At 33.1% G+C, this 27518-nt stretch overlaps 1 protein-coding gene across 3 annotated transcripts in view; it reads right to left on the bottom strand.

Moving 5' to 3' along the window:
- Nucleotides 1-27518, bottom strand: part of Cadm2 (cell adhesion molecule 2) — a 1035444-nt gene that overhangs the window by 85946 nt on the left and 921980 nt on the right. For all 3 annotated transcript variants that reach the window (XM_074072932.1, XM_074072934.1, XM_074072933.1), the window contains one exon: nt 12741-12919. In XM_074072932.1, coding sequence (XP_073929033.1) covers nt 12741-12919 — 179 coding nt within the window. The remainder of the gene's footprint in view (nt 1-12740; nt 12920-27518) is intronic.

The following is a 27518-nucleotide window of genomic DNA, read 5'->3' as shown; positions in this document are numbered from 1 at the left end:
ATTTGTCAAGTCCTGCTTTAAAGGTTTAAATAATGATCGCATGTGTAAACTGTCCTCCCATTCTGCAATAAGTTGATATCTTCCTTCTCTGAATTTTCCATCTCCTTATAGGTACCCCAAACATGTTTACTATTTTACCATTGTATATGTGTGCCTATTTCTATGAATAAAACACATACTCAGACTTCATTTTTCAAAATAATACTTGTTTGGGACAAATATAAGGCTCTCCACTGTAGAATAGCCCCCGCTTCTTGATGCACTTAATAAAATACTACTTTCAAGCCTCAGTTTGGTTCTTTTCTCCCCTCCTTTTATTTTATCATTTTTACATTTACTTACATGTGTATACATCGTTTGTGCCACCTCAACACCATCCTCCCACGCCTCCCAAACCACCCTCCTTCCAGGAAGAACCTGTTCCACTCTCTTCTCTGATTTTGTTGAAGAGAAAACATAAGACATATTGTTTTTGCTAGTTTGGGATAAAGATAGCTATACAGAGAGATTTCTAGCTTTGCTTCCATGCACTTGTGCATTGCAACCCACAATGGTTCATTTCTATCAGACCTCTTCTCTACTTCCCAGTCCCCTTCCAATAGTAGCCTCTGCTAATTTAAGATTATTTTATTCACTCCTCAATAGAGAGAACATCAACCCATCAACAACATTAAAGTTTTAGGTTTCCTTCCTTTTCCCTATTTCTCCCATGTGTGTTCTCTCCTTAGTGTGTGACCCATGTCCACACTGCATTTGTTTCGGATCTATAATCTGCATATGAGGGAGAACATGCAATTTTTGGCCTTCTGAGCCTGGCTAACTTTGCTTCAGATGATGTTCTCTAGTTCCATCCATTTTCTTGCAAATGACAAAATTTCATTTTTCGTTGTGGCTGATTAAAATTCCATTGTGTACAAATACCACATTTTCTTAATTCATTTGTCTGTTGTGGGGCATCTTGGCTGTTTCCATAACTTGTCTATTGTAAATAGGGCTGTAATAAACATGGGTGTGCAGGTGGTTTTGTAATAACCTGAGTCGCATGCCTTCAGGTATATCCTTAGAAGTGGTATTGCTGGTTCATATTCAGCCTGGTTCTTAATTGCTCTGGGAAGATTTACTTTGACCAACAAAGTCTTAGTAGATTTCCCTTCACTGCACATATCCACCATCCTTTATCTATGGCCTCCCTCACTCTGTCCTACCAATGCTCCACGACCATGAATGTTATAATCATGATACACTATTTTAGTCAGACTCAGAGTTTTATGCCACCCACTAAGGTCAAAACTCTCTCCTTTAGTGGAAAAAACAAATTGAAGGACATGTGTGATATAAAAGAAACATTTTAAAGTTTGTTCTTATGTATATATAATCAATTTGTAAGCTCAACATTTAAAACAGCAAAACTCTTCAGGAAATCAGAGATTGAAAACAGAGTTCATAGTATTTCTTTGCCAATTACAATTCACTGTTTATTTTTTGTAATGACCAACAAGTTAATAAGAAAACAGAGGAAATATATTCCCCTGCATATTTCTATGCTTCATCATTGTACCTAGTTGAATTTGGAAGGTGCTTTATAAATGCTGTTAGTGATGGTGGTGATAATGATGGCAGTAGTAGGCAATATATTATTTTTAATAACATGAATCAGTAAGTGAGACTTATTTGTTGTTAATTCCTAGGAAAGGTTGCCTCTCTTCCCTCTTTATCATGTGTTCAGTGACTTTTAATAATTCATGAAACTAGTCTTCATTCTAAAGGACCACTTAAAAAATGCATCATCCTTAAGAATCTTATGTTCTGAATGCAGATTTATAAATATTTTTAAAAATGTTAGAGCTCTAAATCATATCATCCAACTAAAATAATAGAAAAGTGTCCTTTAATTCACATGCTAATAAAGGAAATTCAAAAAATTTGATCACATTTTGTTATTGGAGCTTATTAGAGCACAACAAATCCTGTATAACCTTGTCAGAATGAAATCAGTTCCAACAAGCACTGTATACAATAGACTACAGAGTGGTACAACACCTTTTTTCCAATAACAAGCTTTTCAGGTTAAAGGTATGTTCTGTTCTCTACAAATGCAATATAAAATAATTTCTAACTTGTCAACCTGTTTTGTTTTGTGGCAGTTTCTCTTTTTAAAACTGGCATTCAGAATGGATTTTTGAAGCAAAATTAAGTCTAAAAAGCCCCAGAAGTCTAAGCTGTTAGTTTTTCTCCAAAGACTAGAGTTCACATAAGGAGAAAAACTGTACCCTGTTAGTGTGAAATCCATATATCCACTGCCTTCCTATTATATGTTAGTAATCTCACTACCCCAGAGTGGTCCCAGCTTAATCAATCCAACCAAAGAATTTTTAGCGAGATGCGTATAAGTGTTAGAGTTTGATGGATAATGGAAGAACCAAAGTTAAAGAGTCTTTTTGGTACATTTCTCACATTTCCTTGTCTTAAAAATCACAGGACATCTTTAATCTTTTTATTGTTAATTGTACTGCCATTGGACGTGATGGTAAGAGGAAAGTTTACTGTGTTTGCTTTGCCTGCGTGGAGGAAAACGGCATTTATCTGCTCCATTATATTTAGCTACACATATACAGCATATTTGGCTTAGAGCGTAAAAGCGGATAACAGCTCCAAGGTTTTCAATTAAATGACAGCCACCAGGTGGATAGGCCCTCAACTCACCAGTGTATTCGTCTTCCTCAAGAATCATTCAATAACCTCCTTCATTTCACAAAAAGGACATTGTTCAAAATTAGATTTGAATAACTCTCTTTTCATCATTCTGGTAGCTTCCACTGACTTCTCATACTAAATGGAATCCTTATACAATAACAATAATAATAAAGCTGCTTTTGAAAAATGAAAAGTGCTGCAATTTTAAACTGTAGGTGGTAACCAACAGCTCTATGCAATTACAAGAAAAGTTTATGAATAAAATCAATGAGCTATTTGAAAAATGTATGCATTTTTCTTTAAAATACTTTTATTACATTCTAAAATTAACAAAAGTAAAGTGAAATGTAAAGGAGGATTATAAAATGCTATTGACACGGATGATCTTAAATCATTTAGCTCCACCTACATCAATACATGAGTTCTTTCATAAAAGTACATCAGATGTTTCTATGGGAAATACTACCCTCATTTGTTAAAAAGTCAAATCAAATATTAAACTAAGAAGTGTGATATATTAGAAAAATATTGAAAATCTAGATATTTGGATTTTTCGTGTAGACTATAAAAAAGTAGCTGAAAGGAATTTCACATATAATTCAATCTCTTTGCTCTATGAATTTTGCTTAAAAAATGAAGATTTTGGATTTGATTATTTATGTACTTTTTTAATACCAGATTCTTAACTGATTGATCACAGTTGATCTAAAAGGGAAACATATTCACTTAAAATTATAAATATAGCATTTTTGCATATGACTTCAAGAGAGAAATACACTGACGGTGATAATTCATATTTAAAATATGATGAACTAAAATCAAAAGTTGCCTTATACTGTAAATTATATTACTTTCACAACTTCAAAGTGATCTTGATCTTGTGTATACTTGAAATATGAATGCTGAAGTGAATGTGATAAAAATTTTGATGTGAGCATTTAGTGAACATTTAGTGTACTAATCACTTCCTTAAGCCAACCTAAATATTGCATGCTTATTATTAAAACCTCACTTAAGCTTTCTTACTTGAATGAGTTTTTTTCTATTCTTGATCTTTCTATAATATAGCTACTCAACTCACACTAGGTTATGTATTTTTGTCTCTGTATATTGCTAATCATGTAATTTCTTACAAATATTATCATGTTCATCTTTAATCCACTTCTTATTTATCACATAAATTCCATGAAAGAGTAAGTGTCTTCCAATCCTGAATCATAACTAAACTGTGCTAATTTTGTAGAGAGTAGAACTATTACTTCAACAGACCTAATGCGAGTGAATTCTCAATGTCACGTACATGTTTGTTGGCTGTCAAATCTTAAAGAGAATTAAAATGCATCCAAATACAGTTTAGTAAAATGAAAAAAAGAATGTGAAAATATTTCAAAGTTTATTACTCTATGTTTGTCATCATTTAGTTTAAGAAAACTACGAAGGTTTAGTTGTAGGTACTTTTGTGTATAGATATTAATGAATAATTTCATTTTGACATATCCTTAGAATACAATTCATAATAAATACTGAGAATAATGCTCAGTGGAATTGGTGAAAACTTTTAATCTCCCCTCTTATCATCTGTTCACCAATACTCAGAAACTCTCATGAAGACCCAGGCTTCTTAAATTTAAAAGCAGTTGTTTAATAAATGAATTCCTACTTTAGGCAAAGCCAGTAGGATCATGAATTCAAGGCCAAAGTGGGCTACAGAACGAGAAGCTTTCATTTTTCTTTCCTCTTTTAGAACTAGTGACAAAAATTGAAACCCATTCCAGATGACTTTCATTTAAAATATGAAATGAAAAAAAGTGGATGCTGTACCAAAGTAAAGCACTTCTATTGTGGAATTTCATATTGCCTTCGATGTATTTCATGGAATATTATCTTTAATCAGGAGACCTTGAAAACATATCTGAAATTGTATTATAGTGAAATAAATGAGAGAAAATACTGTTTTATTTTTATTAAGAAGTCCAGGCATAATTGGCAGTGTTTAGTTGTTTTTTAAAACATTTTTTGTTATAATATCTGGCAAATCAATTATTATATAATAGATATTCAGGAACAATTTTGTAAAATAGTAAAATATTAGATAGTATATAGCATTGGGATGTGGATTTTCAGGCAATGCTCATAGAACTTTTATATTTTCTAGATATAAATGTTGTCCTTATAAGTGATGACATAGATTTCCAAAGAAAATCCAGTTTTCAGTTAGTAATAATCATATAATTTTGCATAAAATTAAATAGCCATTTTTGAAGTCAATTGCCTAACTTTTAATTTAAAAGATCTTTATTATATATGTTCATTCTGTATAGTTATTTAATTTATGTACCATTTAATTTTACCAGGCATCACTTACAAATGCCAAATAAATACGTAGTGCTTTCTTTCCCCATGTAGCACGCAGGCTAAAAGTCTTTATTTTGGTGACCACAGGATATTAAGCATCACATTGATCTTGTTCAGAAGTCAAGATATGCATCTCTATGTGTACATATACACTCATATGTATATTTACATGTATGGATACAGCTGTCTGTATGTATATGTGTATTTACATATGTATGCATACATATATACATGTAATTTATTAAATTCTCTTTTTGTTAAGAGATACAGAGAGAAATTTAAGCTTTAAGAAACTACTTATTGGTTGCCTATTATTTATCTACAAACTAAGGATACAGAGGTAAATATACATAAAGCTCTGCTTTCAAGGAAATTTATACTGTAAGGATGTAGAATACAATCACATTTGCATATACATACATGTATGCACACATAAATATGTAATATATGTGCATATATATGCTTATGTATATGAATACACACACATATATATATAGTCATGATCTGCTTAATGACAGGGATAAGTACGTTTGAAGAAATTTGTTCTTAGACAATTTCATTCATCTGTGAGCATCTGAGGACTGGGTATGTGTGTCAAGTGGTAGGTCACTTACCCAGCAAGTCTGAGGCCATGAGTTCAAGCCTAGATACCACAAATGAAAGTACTGAAAAATTTCACAAATCTAAGTACCAACTATACTAGCCTGGATTTAGTAAACTTAAAATAATGAGGGCTTGGGTGTCATTCTAAATGTGATTAAGTGCCTTTAAGTAATTTAAATAGGAAAAAGACATGAAGAATAATTCATTTAAAAGGCTTAAGAATTACAACTATTGCATGGAAGTTTAGAATCAGGAAGCTGATTAGCCAATGTTTCAATGTCTAGGCCACAAGATGGTCACAAGGAATGGAATACTGGGAATATGGTTTGGAAACTGTACTGACAGAACTGGCTGGTGAAAGATTCAAGGATAATTCTTAGACTATAAAACAAATACAAAATAGATTGGCAGATAATTTGTAAAATCTACATTGTAAGAAGCTGCAAAGCTTGTTTTATATAAAATCTATATCTTCTAATTAGATAGGTCATGGTTTCCAAATAATGTTGCCAAAATTGGCTGACCACCATGGGCTATTACATGTTGCTTGAATTCTCTAACCAATGAGCTAATTAATGAACATATATTTGGATATAAGAGCTCTGTACATATTTGTACAGCTATAGCCTTGCCTTATTTCTACATTAACAAATGTATAAGGCCTGTGTTCCAACAATTTTATACTTCTGTTTACCTTATTACATATAGCAATTGAGAGAAAAGGTTACATATAAATATTGCAGGAAAATAGTTTTTGTTTTTTTGTGGTACTGGGGTTTGAACTCAGGGACTACACCTTGAGCCAATCTGTTAGCCCTTATTTGTGAAGGGTTTTTTTGAGATCTGATCTAAAAACTATTTACCTGGGCTGGCTTCGAACCTACAATCCTCCTGATCTCTGCTTCCTGAGTAGCTGAGATTACAGGTGCGAACCACTGATGCCCAGCCCAAGAAAAATAGTTTTTTTAACTGTTATAAATTTTGAATACTAGACTTTCTTCTCTCAGGAGGAATGAAGAGTTTTCCTTTGACATCTTACTCAGTGTTCTATCTAGATCTGTAGGAACATTTACTTCAGTATTCTGCATAGATTATATATTATATATTTTTTTACTCTGAAAGTTGGAGTGTGAATTTATTCACTTCATATTCATCCTAAAACAAAGATGGAATTCAGCCTCAACTCTGTGGTGAGTATGCCCCCCTCACTTTTTAAAATGCTTTATGAAGCACATAGTGCTGCTATGTCTACTATTTTAATGCCATCAACTTCTCTCTGCAGAGTTCAGCACTGCATTCATCCAGTCAGAGGCATGCCTTTCCTACAGGCATCAGAGCTGTTCTTACTTATTCATGTTCAGAAATGACATATTTATCTCAAAGATTAAAGAAAGTACTGTTTTAAGAATCATCCAACTAGTTACTGCCTAGAAACTTTCAACCAGAGATGAGAGCAGCAACCATAGGGCTCTTCCATCAGCAGACTGTTTGTTGCTCCATATGGACATCTTTTCTATCCTTTTCTTCCTACACCATATATTTTCTATCTATGCTTCTAAAGAAATCTGCTCCAAAGGAAAAATGCTCATTATGAGTACACAGAATTAATTTGCCAACTGGTAGGTCTGTTTCTATGTCAGAGAACAGATTTTACTTGCATCCCTTTTTAATGTTTGCTAGGTTGTACATCTGTCCACAATCCAGGCTTCCTTTCTTGCTCTACACCCATTCATATGAGCCCAAAGGTTCACTCTCTTAATTCCATCATGATCTGTACATATTGCCATGCCTTATAGTATAGCTGGATGAAAAAAAGAAACTTGTGTAACCTTCTAATGAGTCTAATCTATAAAATGAAGTCTTCTTAATGAGTTTAGATTGAAATACTAAATGCATGTCACAAAAGGATGACAACTTTTAGTCCAGTTACACTTTTACTATGTATGAAACAGAAAAACACTTTCATTTTATCATAAGAGTACTTAGTAGGTTCAAATCATTGCTAACTGTGCCATGAATATGTGGAAGTTATATCCCTATAATAAGGATGTCTGTATTACAATCATATTTGCTTCATTCTATGGTAAAAAATTGAAAAATAAATTTAAGATATTACTTTACAAGATTTCTAGTCTAAAAAAATGACAGTATTACCCATATATTTTGTCAGATTTAAGTTTAAGTAATAATAACTCTAAAATAATTATTTTTATTTTCTGTAGGCCAGTAATATATTTAAAAGTGATGATAGATGAGTTAGAAATGTTTGTTAAAGTGAGGGGAGGCTAATTCTCCATGACTCAGTTTGCTTCTTTCCCATAGTAAGTAAGTTAATGGCACTGATGAATCAGTACCCAGGATGGGCAGAGAGCATGCATTTTCTTAGTATCTGCAGAAATGTATGTCTAAAGTGCAAGGAAGCTTGGAAGCTTGGCTTACGGCAGCAATCTATAATACACAGCTGTGTGTACAGCTTTTTGTCTCCCAGTATTTTTGACATTTATTAACAATAAAATCTGGGTGAAATGAACGTAGCAATTTATTGATTCTTAAAAGCTGGGAAGGCACATTTAATAGCTTGAAACCTTCCATTAGATCAAAACACACAGACATTTCAGCAGTAACATTTTCTTACTATCAAACTTTAACAAACTAAAACCATTCTTTATATAATTGTTCCTACCAACTAAGTGTGTGTGCTAGTTCAGAACTATCCCAGAAACACAAAAAGAAGTATCAAATTTTCACTGGTATTTACTTCAATAGACACCTGAACAAACAAACCATAAACAGAAAGTGATATTTTAGAGATACTGAGTCACAAATGCTGAGAAACTGATTGGTAGGACAAAAATAGAAGCAAATTTCAATTCTATTTTACTGTATATTATCATAATACTGAAATAATTTGGCTTATTTTATATGGCTAGATAGATAAAACTTGCTAGAAAAACCAAATGCATGCATATAAAGAAAAGTGAAAATGTAGAAAGGTATGCAGTGAGCAATTTCATTTAAAAGCAGAGTGGCATGAGATAAGATAATGAAGTGATGAATTGTTTAAAATCTTAGCCATACAGGCAGAAAAAGTATATAATAGTAGACTAAGTTAGGGTAATGGTAAAAGAATTTTAACTTTGTAACGGAGGAATGAAAAGTTTCTGCAATACTGCATCTCAACTCTTATGACTGTCAACAGAACCAGCCTGGTTGGTCACTGAGGTTCTGTTATGACTCCCTGCTATTTTGGGCTCAGTGAAGACTTGCCACGAATAATGTAGCTATTGTTAAGGTAGTCATCATTTGGGGAGAATATTTTATTTAATTCCTGTGAACTTGATGTTGCACTAGAGAAATAAGACTGATTATAATTTTCATCCTGTCTATATATTAACAATTTCCATTTGGTTGGATTTTTAAAATTTTCCATATGGCTTAGCTATTAAGAATATAGAATTGTTTTCTTCTTCAGTAAAGTTAACCTAATACATCATCTGGGTACCATTCAAGGAAAAGTTGGGGCAACAACTGCATGCAGTTCTTCAGTAAACATTGGAGATAAATTGTCCTTGGCTTACTAAGTCTACTGTTAATACAATAGTGAGAATGGATTTATTTTACATCTATATACCTGACACTGAATTGGATATTTCCATTTATGATATATGTCAATTATTTATGAAAAATACAGAATTACTGAGTTACTACTTTTTTAAAGTCTCAGACCCTTGTTCTGCCCTTGCACATACTGTGATTATCTGTCCCGTCATGTGAGCCTCATCTCATAGCTCTTCTTTTAGATTGTATAAAACTTACATGTATGCATAAATTCTTTTCTGTATTAAACTGTAATCATCTTGTGTGCCATTCACCTGTGTGCCTTTGCACTCAGAAGATAAGTAATACTTATTTTTTTTTCCTGAAGAAATGAATTGCTCTCTTTGAGTTATCTAGATCTGAAGACAGCAACAGAACAAAATATTTCACACCCATTAAACCTATGGATGGTGCTTTCTAAATACATATCATGATAGCAATAGTAGTAGGCAAGAAATTTCAACATTTTATAAAGACTATAAAGGTAAGAAACTAACTGGGTACCAGTGGCTCACACCTCTAATCCTAGCTGCTCAGGAGGCAGAGATCAGGAGGATCGTGGTTCAAAGCCATTCTGGGCAAACAGTTCGTGAGACACTAGCTGTAACAAAACTCATCACAAAAAAAGGGCTGGTGAATTGTCTCAAGGGGTAGGCTGTGAGTTCACACCCCAGTACCTCAAAAAAAAAAAAAGGAAACTATTGTGCTTATAGTGATTAATTAGTGTAACTATGGCTACTAATTTGACACATTAATTTTTCCATTGTTGAGTTTTTAATGAAAAGTTATACTGTATAGTGCTTATGTTTCATAGTATAATGTTTTGTCTTACAGGTGTTTGTATGCTGACTTTTGTTAGCCCTTTCATTGGAGGTAAATTTTAGACTTGGAGTTTTAAATAGTCCTAATGCTAAAATTTTCAAGGGTGTTATTAAGAGACGAGCAAAAACTTCCAGTGTACATAACACAAAATATCAGTACCATTAACAACTACCTGTGATGCTATTTAAATTATCCACTTTCTCTGACCCCCAAATAGTAAAGTCTAGCCATGAGGATAGCATCTAGAGGATGATTTCACAGGAAAGCGCACAGACCGCCATCATGTTAAGAATCAGTAGAACCTAGGCAACTGTAGTACACTCAGACATGAATCTCAGTTCATGAAAAACCCTTCCCTGCTAAAGCTATATTAAATTATCACAGCTAATGTAAAATCAACTTTGGTATAAAAGATAAAAGGGTAAAGTTCTCACAAATGATCGCTTATCACTCCATTCTGAAATGCATACAGCATTCATTATAGATCGAAATGCTACTCAAATTTCATCATTTAGTAGGGTTTTGAAACAGCCAAACCATTAACAGAAGAGACTAGCTTTTATATTTATACAACCAGTGACTAATGAAACATTATACTCAATGTGCAAAGGGAAAAAAACTTTATTTTGTAATGAACTCAATTGGAGCCCTTTTTAAACACAGTGTAATATGGTTTCACTGTTTCATTGAACCTCTCATTACTTGTGTCAATAATACTAGGTAAACTACTGTTGAACTTCACAGCATTTATCTAGCAGCATGAATAGCATTAATCTATGGGGTGCTTTTGATGAATTGGAGTTCAAAAAGCAAAGCCAAAAATGACTTCTTACAAAGTGCTTAGAGAACTATTTATTAGAAATATGTCAACTGCCAACTACCTAAAGGCAGCCTGGCTATTTAGAAACCATGCTGTTGGCTAGCTTACAAACACTGTCAAAGCATACGAATTTTCCCCACTTGAATTGCTTTAAAGAAACAAGTGACATACTTTTCATCTGAGTATATTTTTTCTTCTGTCACTTCTCTTCTAATTCTCTATATTTTAATGCTTCTTGCTTTCAACACAATGTGACATAGCATACAACATGCACTTGGGTTCTCAAAGACTCTTAGGTGAAAGAAACAGAGACTCTAGGATGAATCAGTAGAACATACTTAACTTAGGTAACTGTATGATCTCAACATCTAGGTACGCTTGACTCTTACTTCAGATATCTAATTTATTACCTCAACATATGTGGTGGTTGTTCTGTTTCTCTGGTAGTAAGAAGCTATCATTTGTGTCTACAGGAGTTTGAAACATTTGTTTCTGATTTATCAGGATTTGATTAGGTTAATCTTTCCTAAGGTTGAATTTTTTACACTTCATGAGATACTAAAATTAAATTATTATTTTTACTGTTTTCAAGATTTAAACATGGGGAGTCTATTCATTGTCTGTACTCACTCAATATAACAAGATGGTATTAAGAAATAAGAGATTGTATGCATTAAAGACTTGAAAACAAGAAAACTATATATCAATTGAATGTATTATTTTTCTCCAAATTTTGCCTGCATCTTAACAAAATAAGTACACAGAAAATAACATGAACAATATTAATGTTTCTGAAAATTAAATCACCTCACGAAGAATTAGACTTACTCCCAATTTTTTTATGAACATATGGAACCAACTATTGCTTTTTACTATATTTCTTATTTCTCTTCATGGAATAAATATCAAATAAACATACTCTGTCCATGATTCCTAAGATTCACTGGATTCATCATGGTGTTTTGTTTTACACAATATTTGTTCATAATTTTGTAATGTTACATAGAATAAAATAGTACTTTTTAAAGTTTCTCTTGGTGAGCTATATGGGAGAAATGTTACATTCTCCAACTATTCCTTCTCTTGGAGATTCACAGTGTACTTTGCCATACAAAATAAATCTTAGAAGCACTGCAAAAAAAGAAAATTGCTTAATTTTATTTATTACAGTATTTACCAATATCAGAAAATGTTAGCTTCATCTAACAAGATGGTAAAGTTTCCTTGAACCATTTTAATGCATCATGGCTCTCAGAGGTTGAGAAAAACAGTGTGTCCCTTTACTCTTGGGTATGGGTATTTCTTACTGCCATTTTGTTATATTTCTACAAGTTCTGAGATAAGTGTAATCAAGAGAAAAGAAGTGTGTAGAGATTTCAAATTGCCATTCATAAGAAATTAATCATACATATTACACACTTCTATATTTGCTGTATCTCAACAATGTACTATGACTTTTTATGTTGACAGTTACAGTGATTATAAAGTGTGTTTTTATAGTTGAAATTAGCTAAAGGGAAATAATTTTCATGATTCTGGATTGCTGGATAACTAAAAGCATTTATCTATAAAATTTGAACATAACATAATTTACTAGTCATCACTAAAGTAAAACACTTGTAATGAAAATTTTTACAAAATAATTTTATCTATAGTGTTGCTATAATTTTATAATCTGTCTTGTATCATATTAAGTGTATACCGTGGAGATATTTATGCTTATGAGAAATTCCTCTGAAAGAAAAGAAAACCTGCTTAATTTTCTTTATTATTCTGAAGATTTTGGCACATTTACAGTTTTTCAAGTTATTGATCCTTACATATATAATATTTTCCAAAAGGTACTTACCATGTACAATGAGAACATATTCTGCACTGCTTTGGCCAATGGTGTTTGTGGCTTCACAACGATAGGTACCATTATCAGTCTTGTTCAGGAAAAGAATGTTGAGTTCCCTCCCACTCACAACCATTCGGTCAGGATCTGGTAATTCTGCACCATCCTTTGTCCACAAAACAGGTTCTGGCCTAGGGGAGTCAAACATGCATATAGGTAGGAAACATAGGAAATGTTGGTTATTCTGTAAACTAAGTAAATCAAACAATTTACAAATGTTTCACAGCTGCTTTTTGGCCTAACCATGTGCTAACAATACAAGGTACTAAAAAAGTAGCAAACATTCACTCAAAAGACTTGGAGGTAGGTCAAAATACAATTTAATTTTCTGTACATAACTAAGCAGATAAATGTTAAGGAACTAATTCATTGAGTTAGTGTAGCTGTCACTGCTGGTACTCTTTTCAAGTCCTGAGTCCTACTCTTGTTACTAGTGGCTCACTTCTCATATTGGAGGACTTAACGTGAGCTATTGAAGCAAATCTTCCCCAGAAGTGCCTGGAAATGTATCTTTGAAAATGAGGCCACTACTATGACACAGCTTTACCTGAAGCCACCTGAAGCTTCTTCTGCTTATATCTTCAACTTTTTCCATTCTCTAAAGGATTTTCCTGAATGTTTCCTTTAATAAAATCCAGATGCCCAATAACTGATGAGTGGATTTAAAATGTGGTATACATACAACCATAAAGAGAAATGAAATTATATAATTTTCAGGAAAATAGTGAAACTGGAGATTATCATGTAGAGAAAGATAAACCAAGCTGAAAAACCAAATGTTGCATGTTTTTGCTCACAGATTTAAAGTGATCATAGTAACATTAATAATAGGACATGCATGTAAAAGAAGGACTGACTCTTTTTTGGGGGAGGAGACTCAGTGAAATGTGGGAGGGAGAAAGGAGAGGGCACAGGGATGTGAACATAGTATAAATACATTATATACATTTGAAAATAGTATAATGAAACCCACTAAATACTGTGAAAAATTGGGGTGAAGGTTTGGGTGCCCATGGCTAATGTATTTATTCCTAGCTTCTTGGGAGTCTGAGATCATGAAGATTATGGTTCAAGGCCAACTCCTAAGAAATAATCCACAGCACTCCAACTCCTAAATAAGCAAAATGGATCGGAGGCATGGATCAAGTGGTAGAATACCTGCTTTGCAAGTGCAAAACCCTGAATTCAAACCCCAGTCCCACCAACAAAAAGGGGAGGGGGAAGAGAAAAGGGGACTATAGTAGAGGGAGTGAATTTGACAAACTACGCTGTACCCCTCTATAGAAATATCAAAATGAAACCTTTTTTGTACAGTTAATGTGTGCTGATAAAAATTAAATCCGTCATGCACTACATAACAATTTGGTTAACGACAGACAACATATGCAGGAGTGATTCCATAAGATTATGTCATCTAGTGATGTAGTCATCCTAGTATGCTTACAATCACTGTGATGTTCTTATAACAGGGAAATCTCTTGAAGGTGATATGTCACATTCTATCTCAATTGTTAAGCAATGCAATGTTGAACTTGCAAAGGATCGTCATCTCAAAATCTCAAAATAAGAAGGAAGTACAAATGAACCATAGGTTTTTGTCTTCATAGATTTAACTCTTTTAAACATTATTAATGAGAGAAATAGTTAGTACTAATACCTATCACCAGGTGCTCATGATAGTTATTGAAGATACTTTCCACATTTTTCTGAAATTCTCAAGTGAAAATTTCAATGGATGTTATTTTTTAATTATAGGTACCACATATAAGAATGTAGATGATCTCAGAAGTACTTAAACCCTGTCTGACCAAAAATTGATGATTGTTTTCTATCATGACAAATACTTTCCATGTCTTTCTATGTAAAAGTTTTTTACATAAAAAAATTTTTTGTATGATTTTGTAACACAGTTAAGCTGTAATTGTTTAATGTCATAAAATTTCAGTTATGTTCTATTAATGTGAATACAATTACAATTCAATTTGTGATAATTTTATCTGCAACTATGATATACATTCTATGAGGAAGAATATATATTTTATTGACAAAATTGTGTCATTATATATATATATATATAATGTTCTTTCTGGCAAAAGGTCTTGGCATTGTGCTCCTGAAACCCTTTCATTTTAATTTTTTTATTAATTTATTCACATATGCATACACTGTATCAGTCATTTATCCTCTCTTCCCCGCGCCCCCACCCTCTCCTTTCCACCCTCCCTCACTTCCAAGCAGAACCTGTTCTGCCCTTATCTCTAATTTTGTTGAAGAGAAGACATAAGCATAGTAAGAAACACAAAGTGTTTTTGATAGTTAAGGGTAGCTATTCAGAGAGATCCCTAGCATTGCTTCCATGTACAAAAGTGTTACAACCCAAGTAGATTCATTTCTAACTGATCTTTACACTGGTTCCTGATCCCTGTCTCATGTTGACCTCTGTTGTTTTAAGGTTTCTGTATTCTGTGATGTCCACCCCTCTGGAGTGGGGACATCAAATGCTTTCATGTTTTGGGTTTTCTACCTATTCTCATACATCCTGCATGTGCTCTCCCTTTGTCATGGGACCCAAGTCCAACAACATTGCTGTGTTTGCCCTGGATCTAAAGTCCACATATGAGAGAGAACATAGATTTTTGGTCTTCTGAAGCTGGCTAACTTCAATCAGAATGATGTTCTCCAGTTCCATCCATTTACTTGAGAATGATAAGATTTCATTCTTCTTCATGGCTGAGTAAAATTCCATTGTGTATAAATACCACATTTTCTTAATCCATTCACCAGTATTGGGACATCTTGGCTATTTCCATAACTTGGTTATTGTGAATAGCATTGCAATAAACATGGGTGTGCAAGTGCCTCTGGAGTAACCTGTGTCACATTCGTTTGGCTATATCCCCAGGAGTAGGATTGATGGATAATATGGAAGATCTGTGTTTAGATTTTTAAGAAGCCTCCAAATTTTTTTCCAGAATGATTGCACTAGATTGCATTCCCACCAGCAGTGTACAAGAGTTCTTTGTTCTCCACATCTTCGCCAACACCTGTTGGTGGTGGTGCTTTTGATGATGGCTATACTAACGGGTGAGGTGGAATCTTAGTGTGGTTTTGATTTACATTTCCTTTATTGCTAGAGATGGTGAATATTTTCTCATGTGTTTTTTGGCCATTTGTATTTCTTCTTTTGAGAAAGTTCTGCTTAGTTCAGTTGCCCATTTCTTTATTGTTCATTGATTTTGGGAGTGTTTAGTTTCTTAAGTTAGCTGTATATTCTGGTTATTAGTCCTTTGTCTGATGCCTTGGCTATTTGTGGTCTCTTGTGTTTCCAAATGAACTTTAGGGTAGATTTTTCAATCTCTGTGATGAAAGTTATTGGGCTTGATGGGAATTGCATTAAACATGTAGATTGCTTTTGGTAGTGTAGCCATTTTTACTGTGTTGATTCTACCATTCCATGAGCATGGGACATCTTTCCATCTTCTGTAGTCTTCTTCGCTCTCTTTCTTCAGAGGTTTGCAATTCTCCTTGTAGGGGTCATTCACATCCTTTGTTAAGTTTACTCCTAGATATTTGATCTTTTTGAGGCTATTTTAAAAGGAATTGTTTCCATATATTCCTTCTCCGTCTGTTTGTTGTTGGTGTATAGAAAAGCTAATGATTTTTGTATGTTGATTTTGTATCCTGTCAACTTGCAATAGCTGCTTATGGTTTCTAGAAGTTTTGGGGTAGAGTTTATTGGGTCTTTAAGGTATAGCATTATATATATATCATCTGCACATAGGGATATTTTGACCATTTCTTTACTTATTTGTATTCCTTTTATTTCTACTTCTTGTGTAATTGCTCTGGCTAGAAATTCCAGTACTATGTTGAATAGGAGTGGGGATAATGGGCACCCTTGTCTTGTTCCTGATTTTAGGGGAAATGGTTTCAGTTTTCACCATTAAGTATTAAGCTGACTGTAAGTTTGTCATATATAGCCTTTATAATGTTGAGGTACATTCCTTGTGTTCCTAGTTTTCTTAGAGCTTTTATTATGAAGTAGTGTTGGATCTTGTTCTGCATCTATTGAGATCATCAAGTGGATTTTGTCTTTGATTCTATTAATGTGCTGTACTACCTTTATAGATTTGTGTATGTTGAACCACCGCTGCATACCTGGGATAAAGACAACTCAGTCATGGTGGATGATTTTCTGATATGTTTGGATTTGGTTTGCCATTATTTTATTGATGATTTTTGCATCAATGTTCATTAAGGAAATTAGCCTTTAGTTCTCCTTTTTGGAAGTGTCTTTGTCTGGTTTTGGGTTGAAAGTAATACTGGGTTCATAATATGAGTTAGGCAGTGTTCCTTCCCTTTCTATTTCATGGAACAGTTTTAGGAGGATTGGTATTAGTTCTTCTTTAAAGATTTGATAGAATTTGGCAGAGTATCAATCAGGTCCTGGATTTTCTTGTGTGGGAGACTCTTTATTGTTGTTTCAATTTAATTTTGTGTTATAGATCTATTCAGGTAATTAATATCCTCTTGGTTCAGATTTGGATGGTTGTAAGTATCTAGAAATCTGTCCATTTCTTCAAGATTTTCAAATTTATTAGAATATAGGATCTCAAAGCAGTCTGTGAAGATTTCCTGGTTTTCCTTGGTGTTTGTTGTCATCTCCCCTTTTGCATTTCTGATTTTACTGATTTGGGTTTTTTCTCTCCTCTTCTTAGTCAGGTTTGCCAGGGGTCTGTCAATCTTATTTATTTTCTCAAAGAACCAGGTTTTCATTTCATTGATTCTTTGTACATTGTTTTTGTTGTTGTTGTTTCTATTTCATTCATTTCAGCCTTTATTTTTATTATTTCTCTCCTTCTGTTTTGGGATTTGCTTGTTCTTGTTTTTCTAGGAGTCTGAGATGTAGCATTAGGTCATTGATTTGAGATCTTTCTGACATTTTAATATATGCACTCATGGCTATAAATTTTCCTCTTAAGACTGCCTTTGCTCTGTCCCATAAGATCTCCTAGGTCATGTTTTCATTTTCATTATCTTCTAGGAACTTTGTTTTTATTCATTTATTCATATGTGAATACACTGTTTGGGCTGTTTCTCCCCCTACCCTCCAACCCCTCCCTCTTCTTGTGGTTTGATACTGCCTGCCCTTTCATGGTTTTATTTGCTTTCACTTTCTGTGTGCAGAATTCCTTGAAGAATTTTTTGTAGTGGTGGCTTGGTGGTCATATATTGTTTTAGTTTCTGCTTATCATGGAAGAATTTTATTACTCCATTTATTTTAAATGATAATTTTGCTTGGTAGAGTATTCTAGGGTTGAAGTTATTTTCGTTCAGTGCCTGGAAAACCTCACTCCATGCTCTTCTTACTTTTAAGGTTTCTGTTAAGAAATCTGCTGTGATTTTAATGGTTTTACCTTTGTATGTTATTTGTTTTTTCTCTCTTACAGCCTTCAATATTCTTCCTCTATTCTCTGTGCTTATTGTTTCAAAGATAATATGTCATGGGGTTGTTCTATTTTAGTCAAGTATGTTTGGTGTCCTGGAGGCTTCCTGTTCCTGAATGGGCACAGTTTTCTCTAGATTTGGGAAATTGTCTGTTATTATTTTGTTGAATATATTTTGAATTCCTTTTGCTTGCACCTGTTCTCCTTCTTTAATGTCCATGATTCTCAGGTTTGTTCTTTTGATGGAGTCTGTGAGTTCTTGTATATTCTTTTCACAGGTCTTGAGTTGTCTAACTAATAGTTCTTCAGTTTTTCCTTTAATTTCCATTTCATCTTCATGTACTGAGATTCTGTCTTCTACTTGTTCTAGTCTGCTGGAGTGGCCTTCCATTGTGTTTTCTATTTCTGTTTCATTCTTTTTTCTAAGGCTTTCTATATCATGGGTCACTTCCTCTTTTATATTGTCAATTTTCATCTTTACATCATTTATCTCTCTATTTATGGTGTTCTTTGTTTCACTTTGGTGTTTATTTAGGGCTCCTGTGAATTCATTTATTTGTTTTTGTGTTTTCTAATGTTCTTTATTTTTGTTGCCTTGGAATTTCTTGAATACCTCCTGTACGTTTTGGTTGAGCATGTCTAGTAGCATGTCTATGAAATTCTCATTGATTACTTGCAGGATTTCTTCTTTCAGGTGTTCTTGTGGGCTTTGTTAGGTTTCCTGTTAAAATTTATCTTCTTTTTCTTGGGGTCTGTGTCTGGGTATCCATGTTCTTCATTCTCCTGTGAATCCTGTTCTAACTTATTTTTGAGGGGAGAATGGTTTCCATCCTTTTTTCATCTTCCCATCATTCCACTTGGTAATGTTTCTGTCCCTGGTCTATTTGTAATTTAGTATTATCTAATTTACAATAGTAAAACTAAGAAAACCAAGAAAGAAAGAGAAAAAAGAAAAGGAAAAGAAAAAAAATGGAGAACCAAAGAAATCAACAGGGAGAGATGGTGGACAATCGAATAGTGAACAAGACAAACAAACACTTTAAGAAAAGAGAAAAAACAATTCTTAGTTCAGGAAAAGTAGAATTTCAGTCTTAGTAGTTCTGGTGTCACTCCTTTAGCACCCAGTCCTGTTTGTCTGTGTCTACTAGGCAGGTTTGGAACCAGCGTCTAGTGGTGCTGGAACCCTTCTGCTTTCTCAGTGTAATGTGGCATGGAAAACCTTTTATGGGCTGGGGATTCAGGGTTTTTGAGTTTTGTTTCTTCTTTTTTTTTTTTTGCCAAGTGTGGCTCCAGCAGGTAAGTATCCTGTTTGGCCTGCTGAAGGTCTCCCAAGCATGTTTGGAGCTAGCACAGGCAAGGTGGCAGGCGGCAGTGTCCAGTAGGTCAGTGGGTGGGTGGGTGGGTGGTGGCCAGTGTGCCAGTGTGCCATCACTGAAACATTTTTAGATAAGGGTGCTAGGAGAATACTTTTCTTCAAATATTTGATCACTGACAACAGTTCCTAAATCTGCTCCCAATCCCTTGGGTAATAAGAGCATCTTTTCTTCTGAGGAGGTGCTCCTATAGATGTTATGAGGCTCCTGGATAGCCTCAGGATGTGTTAGAACTTTCATTCCCACCTCTAAACTTCTCAGGAGAGGAGTGGGGTTAAAGTTTGAGTTGATTACTAGTGTGCATTTTGTAATTTGTAAGACCTTTGTAATGAAGCCTTCTTAAAACCCAAAGGACAGGGTTCACAGAGATTTTATGTTGTTCAACATGTGGAGGTTCCTAGAGGGTAGCATACAAGGTGAGGACATGGGTGATTGTAGCCCTTCTTGCTACACTGTTCATCTCTTCATCCTGCTGTTCATCTGCATCCTTTGTAATAATGAGAAAGCACAGTGCAGTGTTTCCCTGAGTTCCATGAGCTGTTCCAGCCAATTAATCAAACATAAAGTGAGAGTCATGGCAAGCCTGGCTTTCAGTAGACCCATAAGATGTGTCATTGAAAGCCTGCTCCTTGAAATGGGCCTAAGAAATAGGAGCTATCTCCTGGAGCTGTACCCTCGAACTGTGAGATCTGACACTACCTGCAGATGAGTAGTGTCAGGACTTAGTTGAACTATAGGCTGCTCTGGTGTATTCCATGAAGAACTGATTGTAGGTGGGGAGATACTGCCATATGCATTGTGGTGACTACTGATGAATCACAGTAGTGTATGAATAGAAAATACTGAACAGTTTGTTTTTTCTATCGTTTCAGAGAGCAAAAGTAAAGAAGGGAAGGCAATTTTATCAGAACTGCACCCATAATATTTATGAAAGAGCATTATATAATAAAATATGAAGAAACTAAGCATATAAAATTTCTGAAAATATAATGTCTATCATCTGATTGTGTGTAACATTGGCTTTTATCATATCTTTAATAAAAGCCAAACCATTAGTACTTCTCCATTTTCTTCATCTATACTATACTTGCTAATGCTATTTGAATTTACTGATTCTTATTTTAAACCATCCTGGATGATCTTGTATCACATATATCTTTAAGATCACTTGAGAAGGCAAGCAGGTAAAATGTAACCATGATTGGTATACATCTGTGATAGTACAAGATGTTTTTTCCTTTCTACAAACCCAAAGAATAACAACAAAAAGATGAAAGTTATTATAAGGTTAATACAAATTTTAGAACATTTATCTCTGTCATTCTCCTCAAAGGGAATATTATATTGAGGCAAAGTTTTCTCAAAGCATATGTTGAAATTTGTGTGATTATATATGTATATACACATATGTATCTATATATCCACACACTCATACACTCAAAATTAACACACCAAATCCACAAATCCAAACTGCAGTAATATTTCTCTATTCAGGTTCATAAGCTTAGAGTCACCTCTAAACACATGGCTCTGCAAATATGTAATTAAATTTTGATATGTACTTTTAAGTTTTTGCATAGAATTTAACAATCTAGATAAATTATTTAAGTTGTCAGTTTTTATTTAATTACTTTTCTAAAGTAGATCTTCCTTAACATAAATAAATGAAACACCTGCAAAAGTGGTTAAGAGGAAGATACAGTGGCACAAGTTTCTGCAAACAATGAAATAAATCCTTCAAGAATTCTTGATTCTGCTCTGGGTGGTAAATCATTAAGGTGGAAAAGGAGCTAGCACCATAATACAGCTTTAATGAAATGGTGGTTAGACTTTATGCATGGATTAAAATAGCCTACATATATTCCCAATTAGTATTTAAAATGTTCAAGCTTCTCATAATCACTATAAAAATATTAAGTGGTATAGCAATTCTTGATACAATTTGTATTTCATCTTAATAAAGAGGGCCCCTAGGCATTTTCTAATTGGAACCCAGAAATGATTGAGTTTCTTGCTCCAAATGAATAACAATCTTTCCTGCTGTTCAGTCATCCAAAGGAGATCATTTTAAAAGCAGCTCCAGTCTACAGTTTTTATGTGATAAGGTTGAAAAAGAGTTGAAGCCAGAAGCCAGGAGTAAAAGGAAATTGAGAGCAGTTGTGGGATGCTAACACTGCATAACTCTATAGTAAGAACACTGGTGTAATCAATACAGAAAGCTCTCCTTTAAATACCAAAACATTTAGAAACTGGAAATCTGTATAAGATGAAAATTGTTTGGTCAATCAAATATCTATAGATAAAATGGGTTTTTTTTGTACTAAGACATTTTTGCAATAGCTTCTTTCTACAACAACAGGAAACAAGAAAATAAAAATGAAGAGAGAAACCAAACATACTTATGTATTTATGTATTATGTATTCAGATGCTAAGGCCTTAGTGAAGTACTTTTTAATTTCACTAGATATTGATATTTTCACTGGAAATTGAAAGAAGTTTGTATGATTTTTATAAACATCTTTGCCTCTTTTATGCTTTAAGCAGAGGCTTTTTATTAAGAAATTATTTTAAAAAGTATATAAAAGTTGGAGTATTTTTGATAAAGAAGTAGAAGGATATAAATTAAAAGTAAAATTAATTGACAAATCAATTTAAAGTTGGTAAAACTAGAAAAAATAATTTTAATTCTTTTTAAAGTAAAAGGCTCTTGAGAGAAATAGTACCTAGACATTTTTCCATTAGGTAGAATGATGTTGCATCTTTCACTAATGTTTATACTTTGGTAAAAAGTTGCGAAAGACAGAGAGAAGGAGGAGGAGGAGGGGGAGGAAGAGGGGAGGGAGGGAGAGAGAGAAACAGAAGAAAAGAGAACAAAGGAGAAAAACTAGAGATAAAGTTCCTTGGTACATCTTTAAAATTTAAAATATAGATATAGAGCAAGTTCAAGAGGAATTGTTCTCTGTGAAACTGATTCAAAATATAATTTTCTTATGACTTTCTGTTGTAAACTACAGATGCCTTTGGTAAAAGGGAAGAAATAGAGAAGAATTACCTGGCAGCTATTTATTAAACTGAGCGTTCAAATTTAAAAGATACATAAAGGGTCATTTTTTTCATGAAGGATCAAAAAAGATGTTTCTAATACAGTTTATAAGCAACTTTCTATATACATATAGAGTACATATTGTTAATTTTAAAATATTGCTTTAGGACTTTGCAGTGACCATAAAACTGGATTTTTTGTGTTAGATTTGATTACTCTACAATTTAATTTAAAGAAATTAATTTTCCTTTTAATGTTGATATTGATGTCATACTTGTTATGGGCATAATTTTTAAAGCAGCAAATGAATTTTACTATCACTCAACTTAAGTTTGAGTGTTTTACTTATCACTTATTTAGGTTCATTTGAAAAGGTTCATCTTATAGTCTTTATAGATATTATGCTCAAGGGAATAAAAAATTTTAGAAAAATTTGTACAAGAAGGTCTTCAAGAACAATTAATTTAATTACCAGAAAATGTTCTACTTTTATACTTACATCTTAAGATATATAACAGATAACAAACTCTATTGTTGTAAGTTAAAATGTGCCTGTTTTTCTTGAGTAGGTACTTGATAAATTCATATAATTATGAAGTGATTATCTATAAATAAAGGTTTCTGAACTAGGAATATTCAGGAATATAACAAAAATAAAATATACGTCTTCTCTGTGATATTGTATTTTATTAGCTTGTCATACATACTATCAGATATATAACTTGGTAGGACATTGTAAGTGTAATAAATGAGTCAAAACCACTATAAATTGTACACACATATGAATATAATAATAAAAAGAAAAAAAAACACTATAGATCAAATAGACTTAGAAGACAGCTACAGAGTATTTAAGTATATTAAGTATATATAGTTGGATTTTGAGGTGTGTCAGTGAGCAATTTCCCAAGAAGTATAACAAAGGAGGGAGGAACCCCTCTGGGTGTAGGTGACCTCATTAGGCTGGAGTGGAAAAGGAAGAAAGGCCCTGAAGTGAGGGCTTTCTCTTCTTTGCTTCCTGGTCACTATGATGTAAGCTGTAAGCTGTCTGCTTTGCTATGCTCTACCACCATGATGGGCTGAAACCTTAGTTAAATAAACCACTCCTCCCTTAAATAGTTTATGTCACATATTTTGTCACTGTGTCACAAAATCTGATTGACAGAGCTCTATTCTAACATTTTGAATATTTAGGCTTGAAACACTAGTTGTTAAATGAGACACAAATAAAAATGATACACTTGGAAAAAATCATCACAAAGAAAGATAGTCTTAAACAAATTCTTTAAATGTGTATTGCAGCTTGTTTTATTAATAAGTATGTCTTTGTGCATTTGTTTATGGGAAAGAAAACTAGATGGTTAATTAGCTTTCCATCTCATTGGCAGCCACTCTGTTCTCTTTTAACAACTTCTGGATATGTTCTTCAGTCTCTTCCTCATAGTTATTTTGTGCTGTTTTTTGTTCAGTATGGATATGACATTTCCTACCTCTGCATGATTCATCTTATGAAGAACAATGAATATTTTTCTATTCATAGATTGAGAATTCCAAAGATTTTTATTGAAAAACTTAAAATTACACTAAAAAATCATGAGCAGTACTTCTGCCTGAACAAGTCAAAGATATCTTAATGCAGTACTAAATGAAGGCAGGTTGAAGTAGAAAATTCAATCTTTCTTATCCCCTTAAATTTCAAGTTGAAAGTCAGATTCCAATTATCTCAACTCATATAAATTCCCCGAATCAATTACTCACTGCTATAGCATCAAGTGGGAGGGGTTTCATTAAATTGAGGATCAGAGTTGAGGGAATAACGTTAATATTAAACTCACTATTATATTTAAAAGACTCAATAACAAATAAGAAATGAACTACTATTCTTATCAATCTCGTCATATGCTACTTTATTCTGATTTTCTAAAGCACTTCTTGCCTCTAAATTTAGAAGTTATAGCTGCAGCAGGAAATAACCTAAATGCAAGGGGAGAGTGCACTTTAGAAGACTTGAAAATCATGGCATTATTTTAGAGTGCCTGGGAAATCCTGGATCATTTTTTAATGATAACATAGGGTTCATTAATGATTATTTCAAGTTTTGAGCTATAAAGCAGTGGTACTACAAAGTCTACAATTCCAACCAATGTATGGCACAACAAATTAAAGATTATCCTGAGAAAGTATGAGATTGCTGTGATCCTGGAGGAGTGACAGATTTTTGAGTTGAAGTAAAAGTATTCAAAATTGATACACATACTTGAGCTAATATTTCAGAAGATTCTGCTGAAGGAAAACAGTTACTCAAGTCTTATCTATTCTTAGCATTTATTTTCTTTGGTAAATACAGAATATTAATTTCTACTTAAAAATTGAGAAATCTTGAATCAGTATCCATTTCCTCATGCAAGTAATTAATTATAAGCACTTATGTGTGAGTACATTGAATATAAACATCTTTGTAATATATTTTAAAGGCTATTTTTAAGTATTTTTCTACTAATTTGAAAATTATTAATTACTGAAATTATCCTTTGGATAAGGTAAACTTTGAAAGATTTTCATGTTTTTTAAATGAAGAACTTGTAAGTCTCAATATATCAGAATCTGTTATTTTATAACTATATCATATATGGACAATTGGATATTATATAAAATATATCTTTGAGCATATATAATATATTCTTAATATATTATATATTTTAATATATAAAAATATATTTTATTATATAAAATAGATCTTTAAACTATTCACTTCAAAGATAGGTCTCATTTTTCCATATAAAAGTTATTTTACAACCTATTTCTACTACTACCATAAAATAGTGCTAATTAATAGTAAAATAGTTATGTTAAACACTGTGCATCATTATAGAACTGCATCTGCTCTATGACTTGTTTCTTTTTTAATATTAAAATCAGCGGCCTTGGGAAAATGAAGTACAAATAACTTATCTGGCTCCTGGAGAATTAAATATTTTATGTAGGTAAGGATGAAGATAGTTGAAAGTAAAACTTAAACTTTTGAAAGTATACTTTTATCATTTGGATAAATTCTTACTCAAAGGATCACATTTTTCTGTGTTATAAAACAGAGTATTATTGGTGGCACTCAGGTTTATTTTCTGGAGCTAAAAATCTCTTCAGTTTGAGCACGCATTTTTATGTGTTTTACAAGAACTAAAATGATTATGACTTAACATGCTTTTCCCAAGACCCTGATTGATCGTAGTTGTATTTACTGCAAAAATTTTCAGTTTTTATGTAAGATTTACATATAAAACTGTATTTTACAACCTCACATTTGTACACAAGAAAACAGTTCTCGCTTTTATGCTTTGTGACATTTTCTTTAGTTTTCCTCCTCTTCTGTATAATTTCCTTTCCTCCTCTGTTATTTTCTTTCTATTTTTGTTTTTTAAAAGGGTTCATCTAAATTTATTTTATAACTCATTAATAAGCCACAAGTGACAATTTAAATAAAACACTGTATTTGTAGTCACAGGGAGAGTTATTGCATTCTACAGGCACTCTTGTCCCTTTACTGCAAAGCTATTGTTTTCACTCATCCTTCAGTACTTGCAGTTTAGAGTGGCAATGCCTAAGTTCATCTCTATTCACATTTCATTGAATTCTGTTGGCCACAGTCACTATGGGAGCTGCTCTGTGTTGTTAACTTTTTAATTTTTTAAAATTTTTTCCCAGTTTCGTTTTTCCTTGAAGTATACCAGACATTTCTGAATTTCTAAATGTTGGGCTCTTAAGGTCCTCATCAATCATTGAGAGACCACCTATTCTAATTGGAGCCATTTATAAATTCTCATATTTCCTAAAATACGGGACCTTGTTTGCTGTTTAAATTTTTCCAACTTTCAAGTTCAGAGGTAATAGTCTGTTTGAGGTTATGTCTGAATTGAAGGCATGTGTGAAATGTAAATGTGAAACACATGTAATGCAAGACAAAATTTCAGATAGTTTATTTGAACAAATGGCTTTTTGAGGAATAAGAATTTCCTCAGTTTCATCGTTAATTGAAATAACAGGAAATCTGTCCAGTGACTCTGATTTTGGCTTACATATTTTATTCTCCCCATATATTTATATACAAGTTATAGTCAAAACATCTAACAGTTGATATAACAGACACAGAGTAATCCACTTCATAGTAACTTGTACTAGGACTATCAGAGGGAGAATAGTTTCAAATTTAAACATACATTGTTGAAAAAATGCAAAGGGAAAAATTAAATGTTATTGAATGGCACTTATTGAAGAATGGGGTAATATTAACACATAGTTCTAACATTTTAGTTATTAAAAAATACTAACAGTGGTTTTTGCTTCTAAAATATTCCTACAATCACCATGTTGATGAGTTTGTTATCTAAACACACATAATGTTTAAAGGCCTTTAGATAAGGAGTGAAAAGGTTCAGATGGAATCTCATAGTTAATTTATTGAACTGCTACAGATTTTTAGGGGCTAGTGGAGTGGCTTAAGAATAGAGCACTTGCCTAGCAAACAGTGAGAACTGAGTTCAACCCCCATCTCCTGTACTGCTAAAAACCAAAACCAAAAACCAACCAAGCCAACAACCCTTCACATTTTTAAACCTAATAGCCAAAAAATACATATTCTGAAAGTCTAGTCCATGTGTATGGCAGCACCATTCCATGACTGTGTCTAAAGTATATTGAGACATTTTGGTGGTGTTTCCATATGAACATTTACATAATCCCACAAAATAATTGGCTTTTTGTTTCAAGGAAATGACTTACCTGGCAATGTTCAGGGAGTACGTAAATTCTATGGATCTATAATCATGGTTCTGCAAGCTCTTATGGGACCTTCACAAGACATTGGAACAT

This window comes from Castor canadensis, chromosome 5 (assembly GCF_047511655.1).
Source record: "Castor canadensis chromosome 5, mCasCan1.hap1v2, whole genome shotgun sequence".
NCBI classification, from domain to species: Eukaryota; Metazoa; Chordata; class Mammalia; order Rodentia; family Castoridae; genus Castor; species Castor canadensis.
This window is presented reverse-complemented; position numbering and strand designations above follow the sequence as displayed.